This window comes from Elgaria multicarinata, chromosome 2 (assembly GCF_023053635.1).
Source record: "Elgaria multicarinata webbii isolate HBS135686 ecotype San Diego chromosome 2, rElgMul1.1.pri, whole genome shotgun sequence".
Lineage (NCBI taxonomy): Eukaryota > Metazoa > Chordata > Lepidosauria > Squamata > Anguidae > Elgaria > Elgaria multicarinata.
The window spans coordinates 2,352,159-2,370,849 of NC_086172.1; the positions used below are offsets into that span (position 1 = coordinate 2,352,159).

Below are 18,691 nucleotides of genomic sequence, written 5' to 3' on the forward strand. Positions count from 1 at the left end.
ATGGTTGCTGTGGCAGCTTCATTACAAAGATCCCACTCAGTTTGTTTATCTACACCTCCAGAGGGGTGTGGTGTTTCAATGACTCTCCAAACCTTTTCATTCGCATCTTAAAAGACCACATCTGGTAATTTGCTCCATTCAGTTTTTCAATTACACTCTTGTAATCAGAACTGTACGCCATCCTTTATATTGTTCTCTTTTTACCTTTAATTTTTGCCTTTTGACTGGGCCCATAACCTATTGTTTATTGTTGTTTATTCGTTCAGTTGCTTCCGACTCTTCGTGACTTCATGGACCAGCCCACGCCAGAGCTTTCTGTCGCCACCCCCAGCTCCCCCAAGGTTCAGTCCGTCACCTCCAGAATATCATCCTTCCATCTTGCCTTTGGTCGGCCCCTCTTCCTTTTGCCTTCCACTTTCACTAGCATCAGCCTCTTCTCCAGGGTATCCTGTCTTCTCATTATGTGGCCAAAGTACTTCAGTTTTGCCTTTAATACCATTCCCTCAAGTGAGCAGTCTGGCTTTATTTCCTGGAGTATGGACTGGTTTGATCTTCTTGCAGTCCAAGGCACGCTCAGAATTTTCCTCCAACACCACAGTTCAAAAGCATCTATATTCCTTCGCTCAGCTTTCCTTATGGTCCAGCTCTTGCAGCCATAGGTTACTACGGGGAATACCATTGCTTTAACTATGCAGACCTTTGTTGTCAGTGTGATGTCTCCGTTCTTAACTATTTTATCAAGATTTGTCATTGCTCTCCTCCCAAGAAGTAAACGTCTTCTGATTTTATTTATTTATTTATTTCATTACATTTCATTTCATTTCTATACCGCCCAATAGCTGAAGCTCTCTGGGTGGTTCACAAAAATTAAAACCATGAAGAGCATAATAAAACAATTTCCTGGCTGCAGTCAGCATCTGCAGTAATCTTTGCGCCCAGAAATACAAAGTCTGTCACTGCCTCCATGTTTTCTCCCTCTATTTGCCAGTTATCAATCAAGCTGGTTGCCATAATCTTGGTTTTTTTGAGGTTTAACTGCAACCCAGCTTTTGCACTTTCTTCTTTCACCTTTGTCATAAGGCCCTTCAGCTCCTCCTCGCTTTCAGCCATCGAAGTGTTATTATCTGCATATCTGAGATGGTTAATGTTTCTTCCTGCGATTTTAACTCCAGCCTTGGTTTCATCAAGCCCAGCACGTTGCGTGATGTGTTCTGCGTACAAGTTGAATAGGTAGGGTGAGAGTATACAACCCTGCCGTACTCCTTTCCCAATCTTAAACCAGTCCGTTGTTCCGTGATGTGTTCTTACTGTTGCTACTTGTTCGTTATACCGATTCCTCAGGAGGCAGACAAGATGACTTGGTATCCCCATACTACCAAGAACTTGCCACAGTTTGTTATGATCCACACAGTCAAAGGCTTTAGAATAGTCAATAAAACAGAAATAGATGTTTTTCTGGAACTCCCTGTCATGCCCTGCATGGAAATGGAGTCGGGAGATGAGGGGGAGCTGGCAGAGGCTGGACCCAGTGCAGAGGGGCCTGGCTCAGGTGGTGAGAATAGACTGGCAGAGGCTGTGGCAGAGCCTCAGGGAGAGGAGCCAAGGCCAGCAGGAACCTCTGCCAGCTCTGAGGGCCTGATGCCGGCAAAGACTCTGGAGGAGCTGCAGGGATCTGAGGAAGAGATGGAAAAGCCCGGTTTCAGCCAGTTACGGGCGGAGAAGGCCACCAGACGCCGGTCTCGCCGTCTCCAACAGAAACGCCAGGCAATCAGAGATCAGCTGCGGAACTCTGACTCAGCACTCTGACTGAGGATAAAAGAGCAGCCGGGAGCCCTGCCAAATGGTCAGAGATTATCTGAGTTCTTCGGCGGAAGCTTTGGCTCTGAGATCTCTTGACCATGCACCTTGCTCCTGATACCGAGTTCCTGAACCCAGCCTTGACTCCCAGACCCCGTGACCACACCTGACGACTTCTGGATTCCTATTGCGACCTTGGACTGCTCTTGACGACGTTTTGGCCGTGCCTGCTCCCGTGACTCCTGGACTGTATCTTTGGACCTTGCTGACTGTCGGCTGTGCTTGACCTTGGACTGAATCACTGTGCCTCCGCTTTGCCACGCTCCTTGGACCTCGGACCGGACATTGACCTCTCTGTAAGCCTGCACCTTGCCTTGCTACGTCTGTCTTTTGGCTTTTGCTTTTCAAGCCCTTTTTTCCCCTGCACTTGCTTCCCAAGTCTGTAACTGCAATAAACTTATTGTTGCTAAGGTACCAACTGTGCTCATTTGTCTTTGTCAAGCCATCTGGCAGCTTTCCCGGACACTCCCTGGCTTTCTCCATTATCCAGCGGATATTGGCAATTTGGTCTCTAGTTCCTCTGCCTTTTCTAAACCCAGCTTGTACATCTGGCAATTTTCGCTCCATGAATTGCTGGAGTCTACCTTGCAGGATCTTGAGCATTACCTTATTTCACCTGTGAAATAAGTGCCACTCTCCAATAGTTTGAACATTCTTTAGTGTTTCCTTTTTTTGGTATGGGGATATAAGTTGATTTTTTCCAATCTGATGGCCATACTTGTGTTTTCCAAATTTGCTGGCATATGGCATGCATCACCTTGACAGCATCATCTTGCAAGATTTTAAACAGTTCAGCTGGGATACCATGCTGCTGCCTTGTTAATAGCAATGCTTCTTAAGGCCCATTCAACCTCACGCTTCAGGATGTCTGGCTCTAACTCACCGACCACACCATCTGACCTATCCCCAGTATTATTATCCTTCCTATACAGATCTTCCGTATATTCTTGCCACCTTTTCTTGATCTTTTCTGTTTCTGTTAGGCCCTTGCCATCTTTGTTTTTGACCATACCCATTTTTGCCTGGAATTTACCTCTGATGTTTCTAATATTCTGGAAGAAGTCTCTTGTCCTTCCTATTCTATTGTCTTCTTCCACTTCCACGCATTGCTTGTTTAAAAATAATTCCTTATCTCTTCTGGCTAACCTCTGGAATTTTGCATTTAATTGGGCATATCGCCCCCTATCACTGTTGCCTTTTGCTTTCCTTCTTCCTTGGGCTACTTTGTGTCTCAGCAGACAGCCATCTTGCCTTCTTGGTTTTCTTTTTCTTTGGGATGTTTTTTGTTGCTGCCTCCTGGACAATGTTGCAAACTTCTGTCCATAGTTCTTCCGGGACCCTATCTACTAAATCTAGTATCTTAAATCTATTCTTCACTTCCACTGCATATTCATTAGGAATATTAGTGAGCTCATATCTAACTGATCTGTGGGTCTTCCCTATTCTCTTTAGTTTGATTCTAAATTGTGCAATAAGAAGTTCATGATCTGAACTACAGTCAGCTCCAGGTCTTGTTTTAACCAACTGTATAGATGTCCGCCACCTTTGGCTGTAAAGGATGTAGACAATCTGATTTTGGTGTCAACCATCTGGTGAAGTCCATGGAAGGGAGTTTGTTATGCACAGTGGCAAAATTCTATCAGCCTATGTCCTGCTTCATTTTGTTCTCCTAGATCATGCTTACCTGTAATTCCAGATGTCATTTGACTACCCATCTTAGCATTTCAGTATCCTGTAATGAAAATAACATCTATTTTGGCATATTATCCAGTAGGTGCTGCAGATCCTCATAGAACTGATCTACTTCTGCTTCTTCAGCATCTGTGGTTGTGGCATATATTTGGATCACTGTGATGTTAAATGGCTTACCCTGAATTCAAATTGAGATCATTCTATCGTTTTTTGGATTGTATCCAAGCACTGCTTTAGCCACTTTATTATTAATTATGAAGGCTACTCCATTTCTTCTGTGGTCCTCTTGTCCACAGTAGTAGATCTGGTGGTGATCTGATGTGAAGTGGCCCATTCCAGTCCATTTCAGTTGACTGACACCCAATATATCTATATTTAATCTTGACATCTCACCAATAACCACATCCAATTTGCCCTGGCTCATAGATCTTACATTCCAGGTTCCTATGGTGTGTTGATCTTTAGAACATTGGATTCGTCGTTCACCACCAGCACTGTCGGCCGTTAGCCATCCTTTCATCTTTGAGCTAGCTGTGTCATCACATCTGGGGCTAGTTGAACTTATCCTCTGTTCCTCCCCAGTAGCATTTTGACCATCTTCCGACCTGGGGGTCCCATCTTCCGATGGTATACCGACATATCTCTAGTTGTACTGATCCATTTAGTTTTCATAGCAAGAATACTGGGGTGGGTTGCCGTTACCTTCCCCAGGGATCGTATTTAGTCTTACCTCTCTACCATGACCTTCCCGTCTTGGGTGTCCCTTCATGGTTTAGCTCATGGCGTCCTTGAGGTGCTCAAGTTTCAGCACCACAACAAGGTAACAATCTCCTTTGCTGGAGATAACCTATTGGCGAAAGTCTAAATTTGTGTGTTCTTAACGAACAGTGCTAGAGACAATTATTTAATTGTAGAGAACAAAATATGAATTTGTTTGTTCTTAGAACAAATATAAAACCTTAATAGACGGACTAGTAGTAGAGAGAGAACTCTTGGAGACTTCTTACCAACTCATCAGAAAACATAACTGTCACAGAGAGAGCAGTTAGAACCAGGAAGCAAACCTGAGAATTGCATAATAGGACACACCTAGAACCATCAGTTAAAGAGACGCTAACCAGTCATTAAATAAAGAACATATTACAAACATGTCTCTAACTGATTAATTATCCGATTCTCTGCTGCATGCCTATTTTTTAAAAGTTTCTGGGGGCGGAGATAGACTTCTATTGGCTTAGATATTTGTTAGTTTCCCTTTCCCATTCGGTAGGGATTAATTGGACTCCTGTTAGTGTAGTAAGTTAAACAGACTTTTTAAAAAGAATTGCAAAGGTTGGGGATGAAACACTACAGCACAAGTGAGCAAAGAATTGTTGAGGAATGCATGGTGTCAAGTGGTTCAGGTTTGCTTTAAATGTTTTTGAAACAGCTATGGACTCATAGTAACCCCATTAGTTTGCGATGGTTAATATGTCTTCTAATAAATCTATTGATGGGCTTGAATGGCAGAGGGCCAGGTGCTATGCCTTTGAGGCAGCTTCTGGATTGACAGCAGGCATCACGTGGCAGGTTGTAGAGAATATTGTAAAGCCAACCAGTAGTTAGTTGAGTTCTGTTTAGGGAATATAATCTTTCATAAACACTTTGTGGGTTGTCTGTGCCCCCCCCCCCCCCCAATTCATGGATGAGGTTCAAAGATTGTGACATTGTGACTGGTATAGAGTTGTGGACAAGTAGGAATTCCAGTCCAGGTCTCTGCAGTCTAAGTCGAACATGCTGTTCATCCTACCACAGTGGCCTGCAGACTGACTCCTTCAAGTGTGAGAGACAAATTTAGAGCAGGGAAGACAGAACAAGGTAGAAAAGAGAGTAGAGTTGATGAAGTCCACCTGTAGGCTTTGGCCCAGTGGGAGCAAAGCAGACTTGAGTCAGTCACACACTCACCTGCAGGAGCAGCCATGCCTCTCAGAAGGCAGAGATGCTATCTCTCACCAAAATGGGGAGGTGCCACTGCCACCATCTGTCATGCTGGTGTCTTGTGCCCAGAGCTGGCCTGAAGCAATGAAGCCTGGCTCATCCAAGGTTTTGTCTGTCTCCTCCAACAGATTTAGCAAGTTGGTTAAATCAACTGTGCACACCAGCATTACCCAACATGGTGCTCTCCACATGCTTTGCACTACAACTCTCATCATCCCTGACCCTTGGCCATGTTTCCTGGGACAGATGGGAATTGTAATCCACAACATCTAGAGGGCATCACATTGGGGAAGACTGGGGTACCTTGCGCATTGGGGACGGGGGGGAGCGGAGGGACCGATTACAGAATGCATTGACCAGGAATTCACAATATACACATACAGCCATTGTGTATACTATACATTCAGGATTTATTTGTGTTAGCTCATGATTTTCTTGTCTTCCTGCCAAAATTAAGATGATTGGCAAGCCTAGAATGGCTCCCTGTCTTTGCAAGGGCAAAATAAAGGAACAGGACATGACTGCAACCAATTGGACTACTTTCACCTTGGCTCACAATGTCCACATGTACCTGTAATGTGCCAGACCTTAACAACTCATATGTTTTGCAGTCACAGACAGGAAGCAGCAAAAATGTACCAACCCAGTGGTAGGCCACTATACTTGGCTGGCGGCTTGCATTCAGATTGGTGAATGGGCCTGCACATGAGTCCATGGCATTTCTAAATCTTAAACATTGAGATGAAAGTAACCCCTAGCCAGCATTTATTGGCCTCTGCTTTTAAATGCAAAGGAATGAAAGTAAGTAATAAATTGTAGCTCACCTTGTGTACACTCTCTGCAGTCAAAAGTAATGGCTTTATGACAAATACAAACATTCTCTCCATCCTTATACCTCAATGAACAGACAACTTAGGCAAGAAAGGTTAGCCGTGTCTGCTCCCTATTCTTGGTGCCACACTGAGTTGGTAGAGGGGACTGAAAGTGGACTGACCAAACATTTTTATCAGTTTTTCTTTGTGGTCTCTCTGCATCACACATATAGGCTCTGCGCCTGCATGGAGCCGCTGTTTGGGAAACTTCTAAAGCTGAGGAATGCTTTTTTGGTGGGAACCCTCCCCCAATGTTTCACTGTGCGTGTCCCAACGAGTTTCCGCCCACCTCCTCAGTTCTCTTTTGACCGCCTTGCTGGATGCGCCATTGAAAGCTTCACTTGTGTTAAAATCTTTTTTCTCGAGGATGCTGTGTTTCTTCTTGTTTTCTCTTTCTGGGGCCTGTTTTCCCCCTCTTTTTTCTTCTTTGTGTTTTCTTCACACACGCACACAATCTTCTTTTTCCCTCCGTTTTTGTTGCCATCTCGGGCATATGGCACTGAAAGCCCCATTTAGAAAATGTGTTTGGTGTGGCAGCAAATTGCCACTAGTGGACAGACACTCTCTCTGATTATTCTGCTTGGGGGCTTGCCCCCATTGCATGAGTTTTTCAAAGCAAACCAGATGCAATCACTCTGATCGCCTCCAGGCAGTCCTCTGGAAGAAGGCGCTGCAAGTGGTAGACCCAAAAAAATGCTGAACACTATGGACTCCTCAACATGCCTGAGGACACCAACCCTAGCCATGGGTCAAGTGGATCCCCTGACTCTGGGCAGCTCGCTGGCTATTTCAGTGGCAAAAAAGATAGTCAAAAAGGCTAAGATATCAAAGCCCTTCTGAGTGGTATTAAAAAAGAAAAAGAGGAAGAAGGATTCCCCTAATCATGAGCTTGGTTCATTCCTTCTCCAATTCCTCTATTGGACAGGTTGATACCACCCAGTCAGCATCGAGAACACAGCAGTCGATGCTGATGTCAACACCATCAGTAGTGAGACACGACAGAGCGACTGCAACCTTGTTGTTGGAAGGAGAGAGAAAAGATCCTTCACCTCCAAGATCAACTCAGGCTATTGATTTACCACCTAGGCAATCACCGCAATTGCAAAACTGTGATTGCCATTGAGATTCTTCTCCAGAATCACAACAGTCAGGGTGTTCTTCTAATGCATTACAATTAAGACCCCCCATCCGTGATAGGGACTGGAACAGGTACTCGGCATGGTCACTACTTCCGCATCACCGATACTTTCATGAGGACTGGTAAGTCCCTCGAGGCCAAGATGTCTTTTTTGATAGAACCTACTACTTGGGTGCCACTTCATCAAATTACCATCCTCCTCCTCTGGCTTCACTCACCTGCTGTCTGGAGGAAACCTGAATTTGTCCCTCAACCACCAGCGCCACTAGGAGCATGTCACTGGGGCACGATCAAACGATACAGGCTCAGACTGAACATCAGGCAGTTCCTTCGCCTACTAGTTGCCCATTACCACCATCTCCAGACTGGGGAGAAGGAACTGGATAGTGTGACTGTTTCATCCTGATCAATAGATGAATATATATCAGACTCAACTTTGGTGTCTTTGGTCCAACCATCAGATCTTGTCTCCAGAGGACATGAAGGAAATGAACGAAGGCACTTCACCTTCCCAGGACATGTTTCACTTCACTGATCATGTCCTGCATATGGCTCAAGCCCTGGGCATTCAACAGCCCCTAGAGAAAATACAGGATCCTGTTTTTGATGTCATTTATATGGAGGCTGCTGCTCTGGTATCAATCCCAATCCTTCCCACATTACTCCATACCGTAAAGGAGTCTTGGAAGGTGCCAACTACAATGACTCTGAATTTGAAGAAGCTGGAAACCTTCTATAAGGTAAAAGAAAATGACGCAGCCTTCTTATTCACACACCCCATACCCAACTAGATTGTAGTCGACTCATCGCAAAGCAAAACCCTGAGAATTCACGCCTCCCCAGCAGACAAGGAAGGGTGTCACCTGGACTTGCTACGTAGAGGGATCTATTTGTCGGCTGCACTAGGGCTCTGAGTAGGAAATTACTAGACCACAATGGCCCATTATCAACTGTTTCTTTGGGAGAAAATGGGGTCATTATGTAACTACCTCCCAGGGCCTTGCTAGACCAACCTTTGAATCCGGTTGGGAGGAGGGGCCAGAAGTAGCGCGGGCTGTCACCCCAGTCTAAACATCAGACGCGATGGGCTGCAGGAAAGCCCCGTCACGTCCACCATTTTTTATTTTTAAAGGGCCAGGTGCGCAGGAGCGCACCATCGATTAGGGTAGAGATCCAGTGTGGTGTAGTGGCTAAAGTGTTGGACTGGGAGTTGGGAGATCCGGGTTCTAGTCCCCACTCGGCCATGAAAACCCTCTGGGTGACTTTGGGCCAGTCACAGACTCTCAGCCCAACCTACCTCACAGGGTTGTTGTTGTGATGATAAAATGGAGAAGAGGAGGATTATGTATGCCGCCTTGGGTTCCTTGGAGGAAAAAAGGCGGGATATAAATGCAAGCAATAAATAAATAAATAATATAAGGTAGGCTCGCTTTTTTTTTTAAAAAAGGGGGTTCCCCGCTCCCCCCTGCCCCCAATTTCCGCACCCTGGCCGCGATCCCCCTGCCCGCGATCTCTGATCCCCCCCATCCTCCCTGGCTCCGTTCCCCCCATCTCCCCACCCTGCCCTGATGGCCGTGCATGCCATCCGCCACTTTTCCCGGCTACTCACGAGTAAATGTGGTAGCCGGTGGAACGGGCTACACGTCCATGGTCTCGGGTTCAGCCCGAGACCGCAGGAAATACCGGGCCACAGCCAGTGCTGGTTATCCTGGGCCAAGGGAGGGTAACCCCTGCCTGAGCCCAGGATCCCCTGTGCGTCATCTGGATGTACAGGGGCCAGCCTGGGGGTCGCACTGGGCTACCCCATGGTCTAGCAAGGCCCCCAGATGAGCAGAGGTAATTAGCTTGGGTTTTTCAAGACGAACCAACAAAATTGTCCTGCCAACAGATCAACACTACACATCACCAAAAGGACTGTGACGTGAAAGCAACGATCAGACCCATAGCTCTCCGTAGACATGTGTGGCTCCATTCCGCAGGCTTGATCCCCAAGGCAAGGGCCCATATCGAGAATGCGTTTTTTTCATGGTACTCTGCAACAAATTTAAAAGGACGAGAAAATTCCAAATGATGGCTCTCACCACTATCATGCCACTTTTCTCTCAGGGCGCACGGTTTGCATCGATAGACTTAAAAGACGCTTACTTCCATATCAGCACAGAGGATTCTCACCACCACTTCCTAAGTTTCATCATTAGCACCAGGATGTTCCACTTTAGTGTTCTCCTGTTTGGCCTTGCCACCATGCCAAGAGTGTTCACAAAATGTATGGTGACAGTCTGTTCATACCTGAGACGACTCAGAGTCAAGGTTTGTCCATAACTCAACGACTGGCTGTTAGTGGCTTCTTCTCATCCCACTCTAATCAGAGCAGTCACCACCGTACAGACTGTTCTTTGCTATCTAGGCCTATATGTCAATACCAAGAAGTTGAAGATCATCCCAACCCAAGTTATTTAATTCATTGCTGCAGCCATCGATTCCACTGTGGCCAGGGCTTATCTTCCTCGACAGCGAGCCACCATGCCGAAAAGGTTGGCTTCAAAAATGGCCAGATCCTGTAAAGCAACAGCCTATCGCATTCAATCTCCTAAAGGGCATGCCCTTTGTCCAGTTGCCCCCACCCCGGGTACTGACAACCGATGCCTTACAACATGGATGGGGGAGCGCACTGTGGACCCTTGGAGACACAGGGGAGGTGGTCCACCTCCAAGAGTCATCTTCACATCAACAATCTAGAATTCCTCATGGTTCAAAAAGCCCTTGTTGCCTTCAAGGACCATCTCTCCAACAACCATGTTCAGGTCCTTACAGACAACACTGCAGTGCTTTGGCACCTAAACAAACAGGAAGGAACCCACTCCTCCACCCTTGTCAAGAGGACAGTGGAGATCCTCAACTGTGGTGCATTGACCGCAATGTTATTTTACCAGCTCTCCATGTACCAGGCAAGAACATTTTACTGGCAGATTCCCTCAGCAGGATTTTTTCCATATTGCATGAGTGAGAACTGGAGGAGGCGGCATTCTTTCTCTTTGTCAAACATTGGGGCATTATTATTATTATTATTATTATTATTATTATTATTATTATTATTATTATTTCTTACCCGCCTCTCCATTTTGATCAAGACAGGGAACAACAGTAAATATAAAATACATAAAACTGAATTAAGAACATAATATACATTGAAAACATTCTAAAATTATCCTAAAATTACACTGGATAGGCCTTACCAGTAATCGACATTTTCGCAACAGAACAGAATACCCTATATAGGGTCTTTTGTTCGAGAGGGGCATGGGTTACAGGACTCTAGGAGATTCATTTCAAATTCCGTGGAAGGGGCATCTATGTTACACGTTTCTACCAATTCCACTGATCACACGAGTAATACAAAAGATCAGATCAGACCAACCTGATTGCATTCTCATAACAGCATGGTGGCTGAGACAGCCGTGGTTTGCCCCTCCCCTCAAGAGGGCTCAAGGCAACTATCTCCAGCTCCCACTGTCCCTGACCCTGCTCATGATGCACCAGGGCACAGAACATTGAAATGCTCCGACTCGCAGCATGGAGAATAATTAGACGACTGACATTCTCCAGAAGAAATCAAATCTATTTTGCTAGCTTCTAGAAACCTGGCAACTAGGAAGGCTTATGCAGCTAAATGGCAAGGTTTTCTAAAATTTGCTTTTCTTCATTAAATTGACCCATACGATGATGGGTTCTGTTGTTCCTGCATTCCCTCTTTCAAGTTGGCTTCCATGAAAGTATACTTCGTAGCGATATCAGCATACCGACTTACCATATACCCCATGCATCTTCTCGCACCTTTTGGTGCAGCAGTTCCTCAAGGGTGTGATAAACCTGTTGCCCCCCTTGAGGAAATGTTGTGCTCCAACGGAGTCTTTCCATGGTATCTACAGTGCGGAGAGCAAGTGAACTGTGTGCACTTCAGGTCAACCCTCCATTTATGGGTTACACATTCAGATGCTTCCCAAAAGTCGTATCTGAATTTCACATTAACCAGGACAAAGTATTACCCTTGTTTTTTTCCAAACCTGCCAACACTGTTGGGAAAAAACTTTATACGTGCTGAGTGTTTGATGAGCGTTAGCATTTTATAAGGACAGGAATATCCTCTTTTTGTAAAACCCCAATGCCTCTTCATGTGTTACAGAGGTATCAGAAGGGCATGCGGGTTTTAACCCAGAAGTTTTCCTCCTGGATAATTTATCAAGCTGGTTTATCAGCTGGCGGGTCTTGAGCTGACAGGCATTGGGAACGTGCACTATACCAGAGGAGTATTGACTTCAACAGCTTTCACGAGAGGGGTGTAAATATCAGAGCTTTGTTGAGCGGCGACATGGTCTAAGCCATTAACTTTCATAACTCACTGCTATTCAATACTAGAGCAAGGAATGACTGCAACGTCAGTCAAGCGGTTCTCTCTGCTGTTCTACAGTAAGTCATCTGCTGCACTTACCCTCCTCTGGTAAGTCAGCTTGTCAATCGACCATACATGTGATGCACAGAGACCACAAAGAAGAAAATCAGGTTGCTTACCTGTAACTGTAGTTCTTGGAGTGAGTCATCTGTGCATTCACACAACCCACCCACCTTCCCCTCTTCGGTGTTGATACAGATAGAAGTGGTGTCTCCTTGGATTTGAGGTCAGCAAGTTGGTCTCAAGGAACTGAGGAGACAGGTGGGAACCCGTTGGGACATGTGCAGTGAGACGGTGGGGGAGGGATTCCCGCCAAAAAAGCATTCCTCAACGTTAGAAGTGTCCTGAACAGTGGCTCCATGCAGGCGCAGAGCCCATATGTGTGAATGCACAGCCGACCACTCAGAGAATTACGGTTACAGGTAAGCAACCTGCCTTTCCTCAGGGTATGACCTTTTGCATTGTAAATAGATAGTGCTGTTGACTGTTTATACCCAGTGCATTTTGTGTCTTTGCCTTTTAGCTTGAAGCTGACAAATTGGCCCTTCCTGTAAATCCGGTTCCTCTCAGCCCCACTCCCAATTCACATCCAAATCCAGATGCTGCCATTATCCCTGTGGAACCATCTCCCATAGAGAAGAACAAGTGCTTCTTTGTGGATGAGTCGGAACCTCTTCTGCGCTGCGATTCAACTTCCAGTGGCTCTTCTGCTCTTAGCCGAACAGGCTCTTTTATTACCAAAGGTATTGAATTTTGCCAATCTGAAATCTTATCTCTGTGAATATCTAGTTGCTCGTAGTGTCGTTTTTTAATACATTTATTAAATTTATTCAGTATGTATTTCCTCACTTCTGTTGACAATGGTCAAATGCAAATTATCTACAATGTATGGAAATACGTTTTTTTGTTTTTAGAAAAGGGATAAAATATATTAAAATAATGATTATTACCCTATTTCTTTGATTCTAAGACACACTTCCCCCCCCCCCGTCTTACAATCAAAGAAATACGGTAGTTACATTTTTATCCTGTTCCTACTCCCAGGGGCTCAGGTCTGCATGCATGTTTCTTGCCCTATCCCCTTTATCCTTGCGATAAACCTGTGATTTATGTTAGGGAGAGATGGGCCAAGGTCTTTTCTCCCTAAGTTTTGCAGCTGAGTGGAGATTTGAATCTGTCTCTTACTGGTCCAACACATTACATTACCCCACATCGACTTTTTCTGAGTTTTTCTGCCTTTTTTGTGTGTGGAGCTCATGGAGAGAAAAAAAAGCCATTTGAACTGTTCCTGAGAGCCAGTTTAGATACTGTACTCACTTATGGGAGGAATTAGCATGTCTGTGGTGAATTTTCCAGTTCATCACTTAGTCAAACTAACCCTGTGAATCTATCCATCATGTTGATGGGCAGATTCCCACCAGAATCCATGTCAATGGCTATTGGTGTGGGATGGAGAAATTCACAACATAATGGACAGATTCACCTGGTGAGTTTATGGCCGAATTGGATGGATGGACTGATTTCCCTAGCAAATATAACAGTCTTGGCTGTGAGTTGAGGTTTCAGTTGTAAAATATGCAGAGGTCATGAGGAAGTAATGGACTTCCAGCAAGCCCTTGATTAAAAGCAAAATATCCTCTTTTCCTAGAAAAGAAAGACACGGTGCTGCGCCAGGTACGCCTGGACCCCTGTGACCTGCAGCCCATCTTTGACGACATGCTTCACATTCTGAACCCAGAGGAGCTGCATGCCATCGAGGAGATTTCACAGGCAGAGGATAAGCTGGACAGGCTTTTTGAAATCGCTGGTGTCAAGAGCCAGGAAGCGAGCCAGACGCTCTTGGATTCAGTCTACAGCCACCTGCCTGATCTGCTTTAGACCTTGGTCACCCAATGCCCTCTGCACCTACACTCTGGCTGCTACTTGTACTAGCTTGGCATTTGCTAAAGATGACATGCAGGCAGGATATTTTGTAGAATTTGTGGCCAGTATTTTCTTCTAGGTTTACTTTTTTTGAGTGAGGGGGGGAGAGTTTGGAAACCTTTGCACCCCTTCATGTTTATTATCTAAATTAAACAATTTTCCCTTCTACATTTCAACATCTTAATTTCTCATTCAAATTTGTCATTTTAACCACTTAAACATACAAATCTTTTGTTCATATTTGTGTTGAGTTTGGATTTGTTATTATCTACTTCTAATCTCATGAGATTAATAATGGGTGGGTTGTTGTTCTTTTCCTCAAACTTGATCCCCCCCCCCATTTCAAGTATTTTTTAATTCTTCTTTCTGCCCTGTTCATGGCCAATTTGATCAAGGTAGCTATAAAAAATATTGCTGAAATGACATTTTACTAGCCCAGCTATTTATTGAATGGTTTCTCCATGGATAAAGAAGATAATGTTTGGTGACTTGTACTCCTTTAAAGCTATAAAAACAGAAGCATTTTAAATGTAATTTCTCCAGCCTTCAAGACAGTAAGATATTTTGGCCTGCAGCTGAATGTAATTCTGTATGCTCAACCCAAGGAGAGTATATTGCCTTTGCCATTTTAGGATCTCAGCAGGCTTGGTCATTATGGAGCAGCACCTGGAGCTGGACTCTGGAAAGTAAGCGAGAACCCTGGTGGTGCCACATTTCTTGTTCTATAGGATTTATTGATCTGTTCTTCAAAATGGTCTTTTTTGTGAGTTTTTTATGCAGTTGTGGCCAATAGGTGTATCTCAAAGACCTCCTTTGGTCTTAGCATTTCCCCCCCTCCAAACACACTTCACTTTTTATTAAAAATGCTGCATTGTAAACAACTTGCCTCTATTATATTTGCAACTACTATGCTCCAGGAATCAACCCATGTACAGTAATACTTACTTTGCAGATGATATTGCAAGATGGCACGTGCTGTCTTGAGGGGAAGGAGATGGTGATTTTGGAAAAACTTGCCTTCTGGTGTACTAATTTATTAATAAATGATAGGTGTTTGCTATGTGATAATTCTTCTGTCTTAACCTCCATCATTTGTTGGATGCCTTGAATGTTCTAATTACAGCAGGCTGAGGTTGGAGTTAGTAAATGTCATGTTTCAGGTTCACCAGCTTTAAGTATTTTGGTCAATATGGAATGAGTACAATATGGTAGTCATAAAGACAGGAATTGCTTTGGGTTATCTGCTTTGACTTCCCACAAAATATCATGTAGGGATATGATGACTACAGTTCAGAGTGCAAGATGTCTGACTGAGTACAGCAGACCTCGTTCTGAGCAAGCACGATAACCATCATATTGGATGATTTACATCCTTTTGGACATACTGCTGTGATACCATGTCTTCAAGACATTTTGCAACTGTAAAGTCCACCTCAAATATCTTTTTAATAATAATAATAATAATAATAATAATAATAATAATAATAATAATAATAATATATTCTGCTAATCTTAAAACTATCACAGTTTAGTTTTGTGCTGTTACACATTCTTTCTTTTGTCTTGTGTTCTTGCCTAAAGTAAAGCTATTCATGACTTGGGGGTGGGGAGAGCTCTCTGGCATCGCTGGAGAAATTGTCCATTGGCTTAATAGACACTGCAGTCAATTCAGCTTGGGAGACAGAGCAGAGTGCTGATAGTGATTTGGCCAAGCCACTGTGAGTTCATGGCAAAGGTGAGGTTTGAACCAGGGACTTACAAGTTCTCATTTACTGCCACTACACTGCACCAGATGCTCTGAATAATGTGAATGTTGTGATCATCCTTTATGAAGGTGTTCTGGAATAAGTGCTCCTGAGGGATAGTATACTCCTGCTCCTTCCCCTAATTCAAAGTTTGCCCTCTCTTTAGGAGGACTTTTTGTAGCCTTGTTCTAGTTACCACCAGGGTAAGCCTGTTTGACACTTCCCAGGGGTCTCCCAGATTACCATTTTGCATATCTGCACTTGATGTGTGTTCAAATTCTCATTTACTACTTAACCGGACAAAACAGACAACTTCACTCACCCCTGGGTAACGCAAAAATTCTAACTTAAAGGATGTGATTTAAAAACCTGGTTTGCCTCACAGACTTTTAAGGACTGGGAGCTATGGATGCTCTCTGTTCAAAGCAGCATCTGTAGTCTCAGCAGGAATATCTGCTGGGCCTGTAAGAAGAAGAAGACTGTGAAGATCATCTGCTCCCCCTTCGCCAGCAGCCTGCACCTTTCTGCTGCCTTCACTTACCTTTCAGGGGAACAGAGCCAGGAGCCACATTGACAGCACCTGATACTGCAGCTGATAATAAATTTGGTTTTATTATTCTCAACAACGATAAAACAATTGTTTGCACTTGAATATCCTGCCTCTCAAACTAGCTCATTTGCATTGTCTAGGTTGCTTGCCCTGGGGGGTGGGGAACATTGCTAATGCACACTTGCTTCACGTCAAACCAGTAGTTTTATCTTTTTCAGGTTTTGGCAGTTAATTGCCTAATAATATCTGCAGAGGTCAGTAAAGGAATATATCAGGTTCATAGGTGTTGAATTCCTGCAAGGGACACTTAATAAGATCTACAGGGAGTGTTCTAGCTAATATATAATCCAAATTTTCTATTAGACATCAAAACAACTGAGGTAGTGCAGATGGGGTTAAGTACACAAGAAGAGCCATGCTGAATAAAATGGAATGCCTGTCTAGTTCAGCGTTCTGTTCCCAAAGCAGCCAGCCAGATGCCCGCGTGAGAAGCCCACAAGCAGGACACGAGTGCAAAAGCCCCCTCCCCAGCAACTGGTATTCAGAGGCAACTGAAGGTAATACACAGCTATCATGACTAGTGGCCATTGATCATAGAATCATAGGATAGAAGAGTTGGAAGGGGCCTCTTGAATGCCTCTAGTGAGGGAGAGCCCACAACTTCCCAAGGTAACTGGTTCCATTGTCGTACCGCTCTAACAGTGAGGAAGTTTTTCCTGATGTCCAGCCGGAATCTGACTTCCTGTAACTTCAGCCCTTATCCTCCATGAATTTGTCTAAACCTCTTTTTAAAAGCATTCAACCAGGTGGCCTTTTGAGATAGACTACATCTTGTGGTAGAAAATACATTTTGTTGTAGTGAATTCCATAGTTTGTGCTGTGTGAAGAAGTACTTTTATCTGCCCTGAATCTCCAACCTTCAGTTTCATTGGATGATCCAGAATAGTATATTTATTTATTGTATTTCTACACCACCTCTCAGAAACCAACCAAGGAGATCTACAAGCAGTTCAGAAAATTAAAGAACCATAATAATAATAATAATAATAATAATAATAATAATAATAATAATACAATAATAGAAAAAAACTTTTAAAACCTTAAGAATTTAAACAGACAGGTTTTTAAAAGTGTGTCTTGACCCCTTTCTGAATGGAGAGAGATTGGGAACAGCCATAACTCCAGGAAGAATTGGTTGCAGAGTTTTGGAGCAACTCGGCACAAATCCCTTCCCCACATGCCTGACCAGCAGCCCACTGCAAAGTGAGGTTGTCTTCGAAAGCACACTTTTTGGTCCACACTATGTATACTTATATATACACCTTACTATTTTTTTCTAAGCTAAAATGCTCCCCAAATGTTAATTTTTCTTCAAAGGGGAGTTGTAGATCTGTATACTCAGTATTCCTAGTGTGGTCACATAGATTTGTTTAAAGATATTATATTGGCAGTTTTATTTTTGATTCCTTTCCTAACGATTGCCAACATGGAATTTACTTTCTTCACAATAGCTGCAAACTGAGTTGACATTTTTGTTGAGCTAGACACCATAAACCCAAGATCCCTTTCCTGATACGTGGAGGTGGGGTTTTTTGGGTGGGTGGGACCCAATATACATCATTTTATGCTTCCCTGCATTAACCACATTTGCCATTTCAGTGGCCATTTCCCCTGTTTTGGAGAGATCCCTTTGCAATATTTTTGTTTGAAATAATTTGGTGTCATCTGCAGAGGCTACCTCACCGCTCATCCCTCACTCCAGATCACATATGAACACCTTAAAAAGCCCCAGCCAATGCAGATCCTTGGAGACAGCACTGTTTACATCCCTCCATTGTGAGAACTGGCCATTTATATCAGCCTTCCCCAACCTGGCACCATCCAGATATTTTGGACTTGAACTCTCATTAGTCCCAGCCAGCATGGCCGGTAGTCAGGAACACTAGGAGTTTATTTATTTATTATTTATTTATTACATTTCTATGCCGCCCAGTAGCCGGAGCTCTCTGAGCAGTTCACAAAAAGTTATAGTCCAAAACATCTAGAGAGCACCAGATTGGGAAAAGCTGACTTATGCCTACTCTGCTTCCTGTTCTTATCTTTAGAGAAGCCATGTTGATTCTCTTCTGCAAGACTTGTATTTTCATGTCCTTGATAATTTTATCTTTAATGCTTTCTGTCAATTTATCCAGAGCAGATGTTAAGCTAACTAGACTGTAATTATCAGGATACCCCTGGATTGTTCTTTAAAAATCAGTGTTATATTTAACACTTTCCAGTCCTCTGGTAGAGAGGTTATTCTCAGGGGAAAATTACATATTTTTGCTGTAAGATCAGCAATTTCACACTGGAGTTCTTTAAGAACTCTCAAGTTGGATAGCATCTGGACCCATTACTAGTTTTATTTATTTATTTATTTATTTATTTATTTATTTATTTAGAATATTTATATACCGCTCCCCATTGAAAAATTTCGGAGCGGTGTAC

At 43.8% G+C, this 18,691-nt stretch overlaps 1 protein-coding gene across 1 annotated transcript in view; it reads left to right on the plus strand.

Annotated features, from left to right (window-relative positions):
• TNFRSF21 (TNF receptor superfamily member 21) overlaps positions 1 to 14,188 on the plus strand; it is a 64,640-nt gene extending 50,452 nt beyond the window's left edge. The window contains exons 5-6 of the mRNA XM_063115914.1: positions 12,510 to 12,729; positions 13,635 to 14,188. Of these exons, the coding sequence (XP_062971984.1) occupies positions 12,510 to 12,729; positions 13,635 to 13,864 (450 nt within the window). The 3' untranslated portion in view covers positions 13,865 to 14,188. The remainder of the gene's footprint in view (positions 1 to 12,509; positions 12,730 to 13,634) is intronic.
• Positions 14,189 to 18,691: the final 4,503 nt, after the last annotated feature.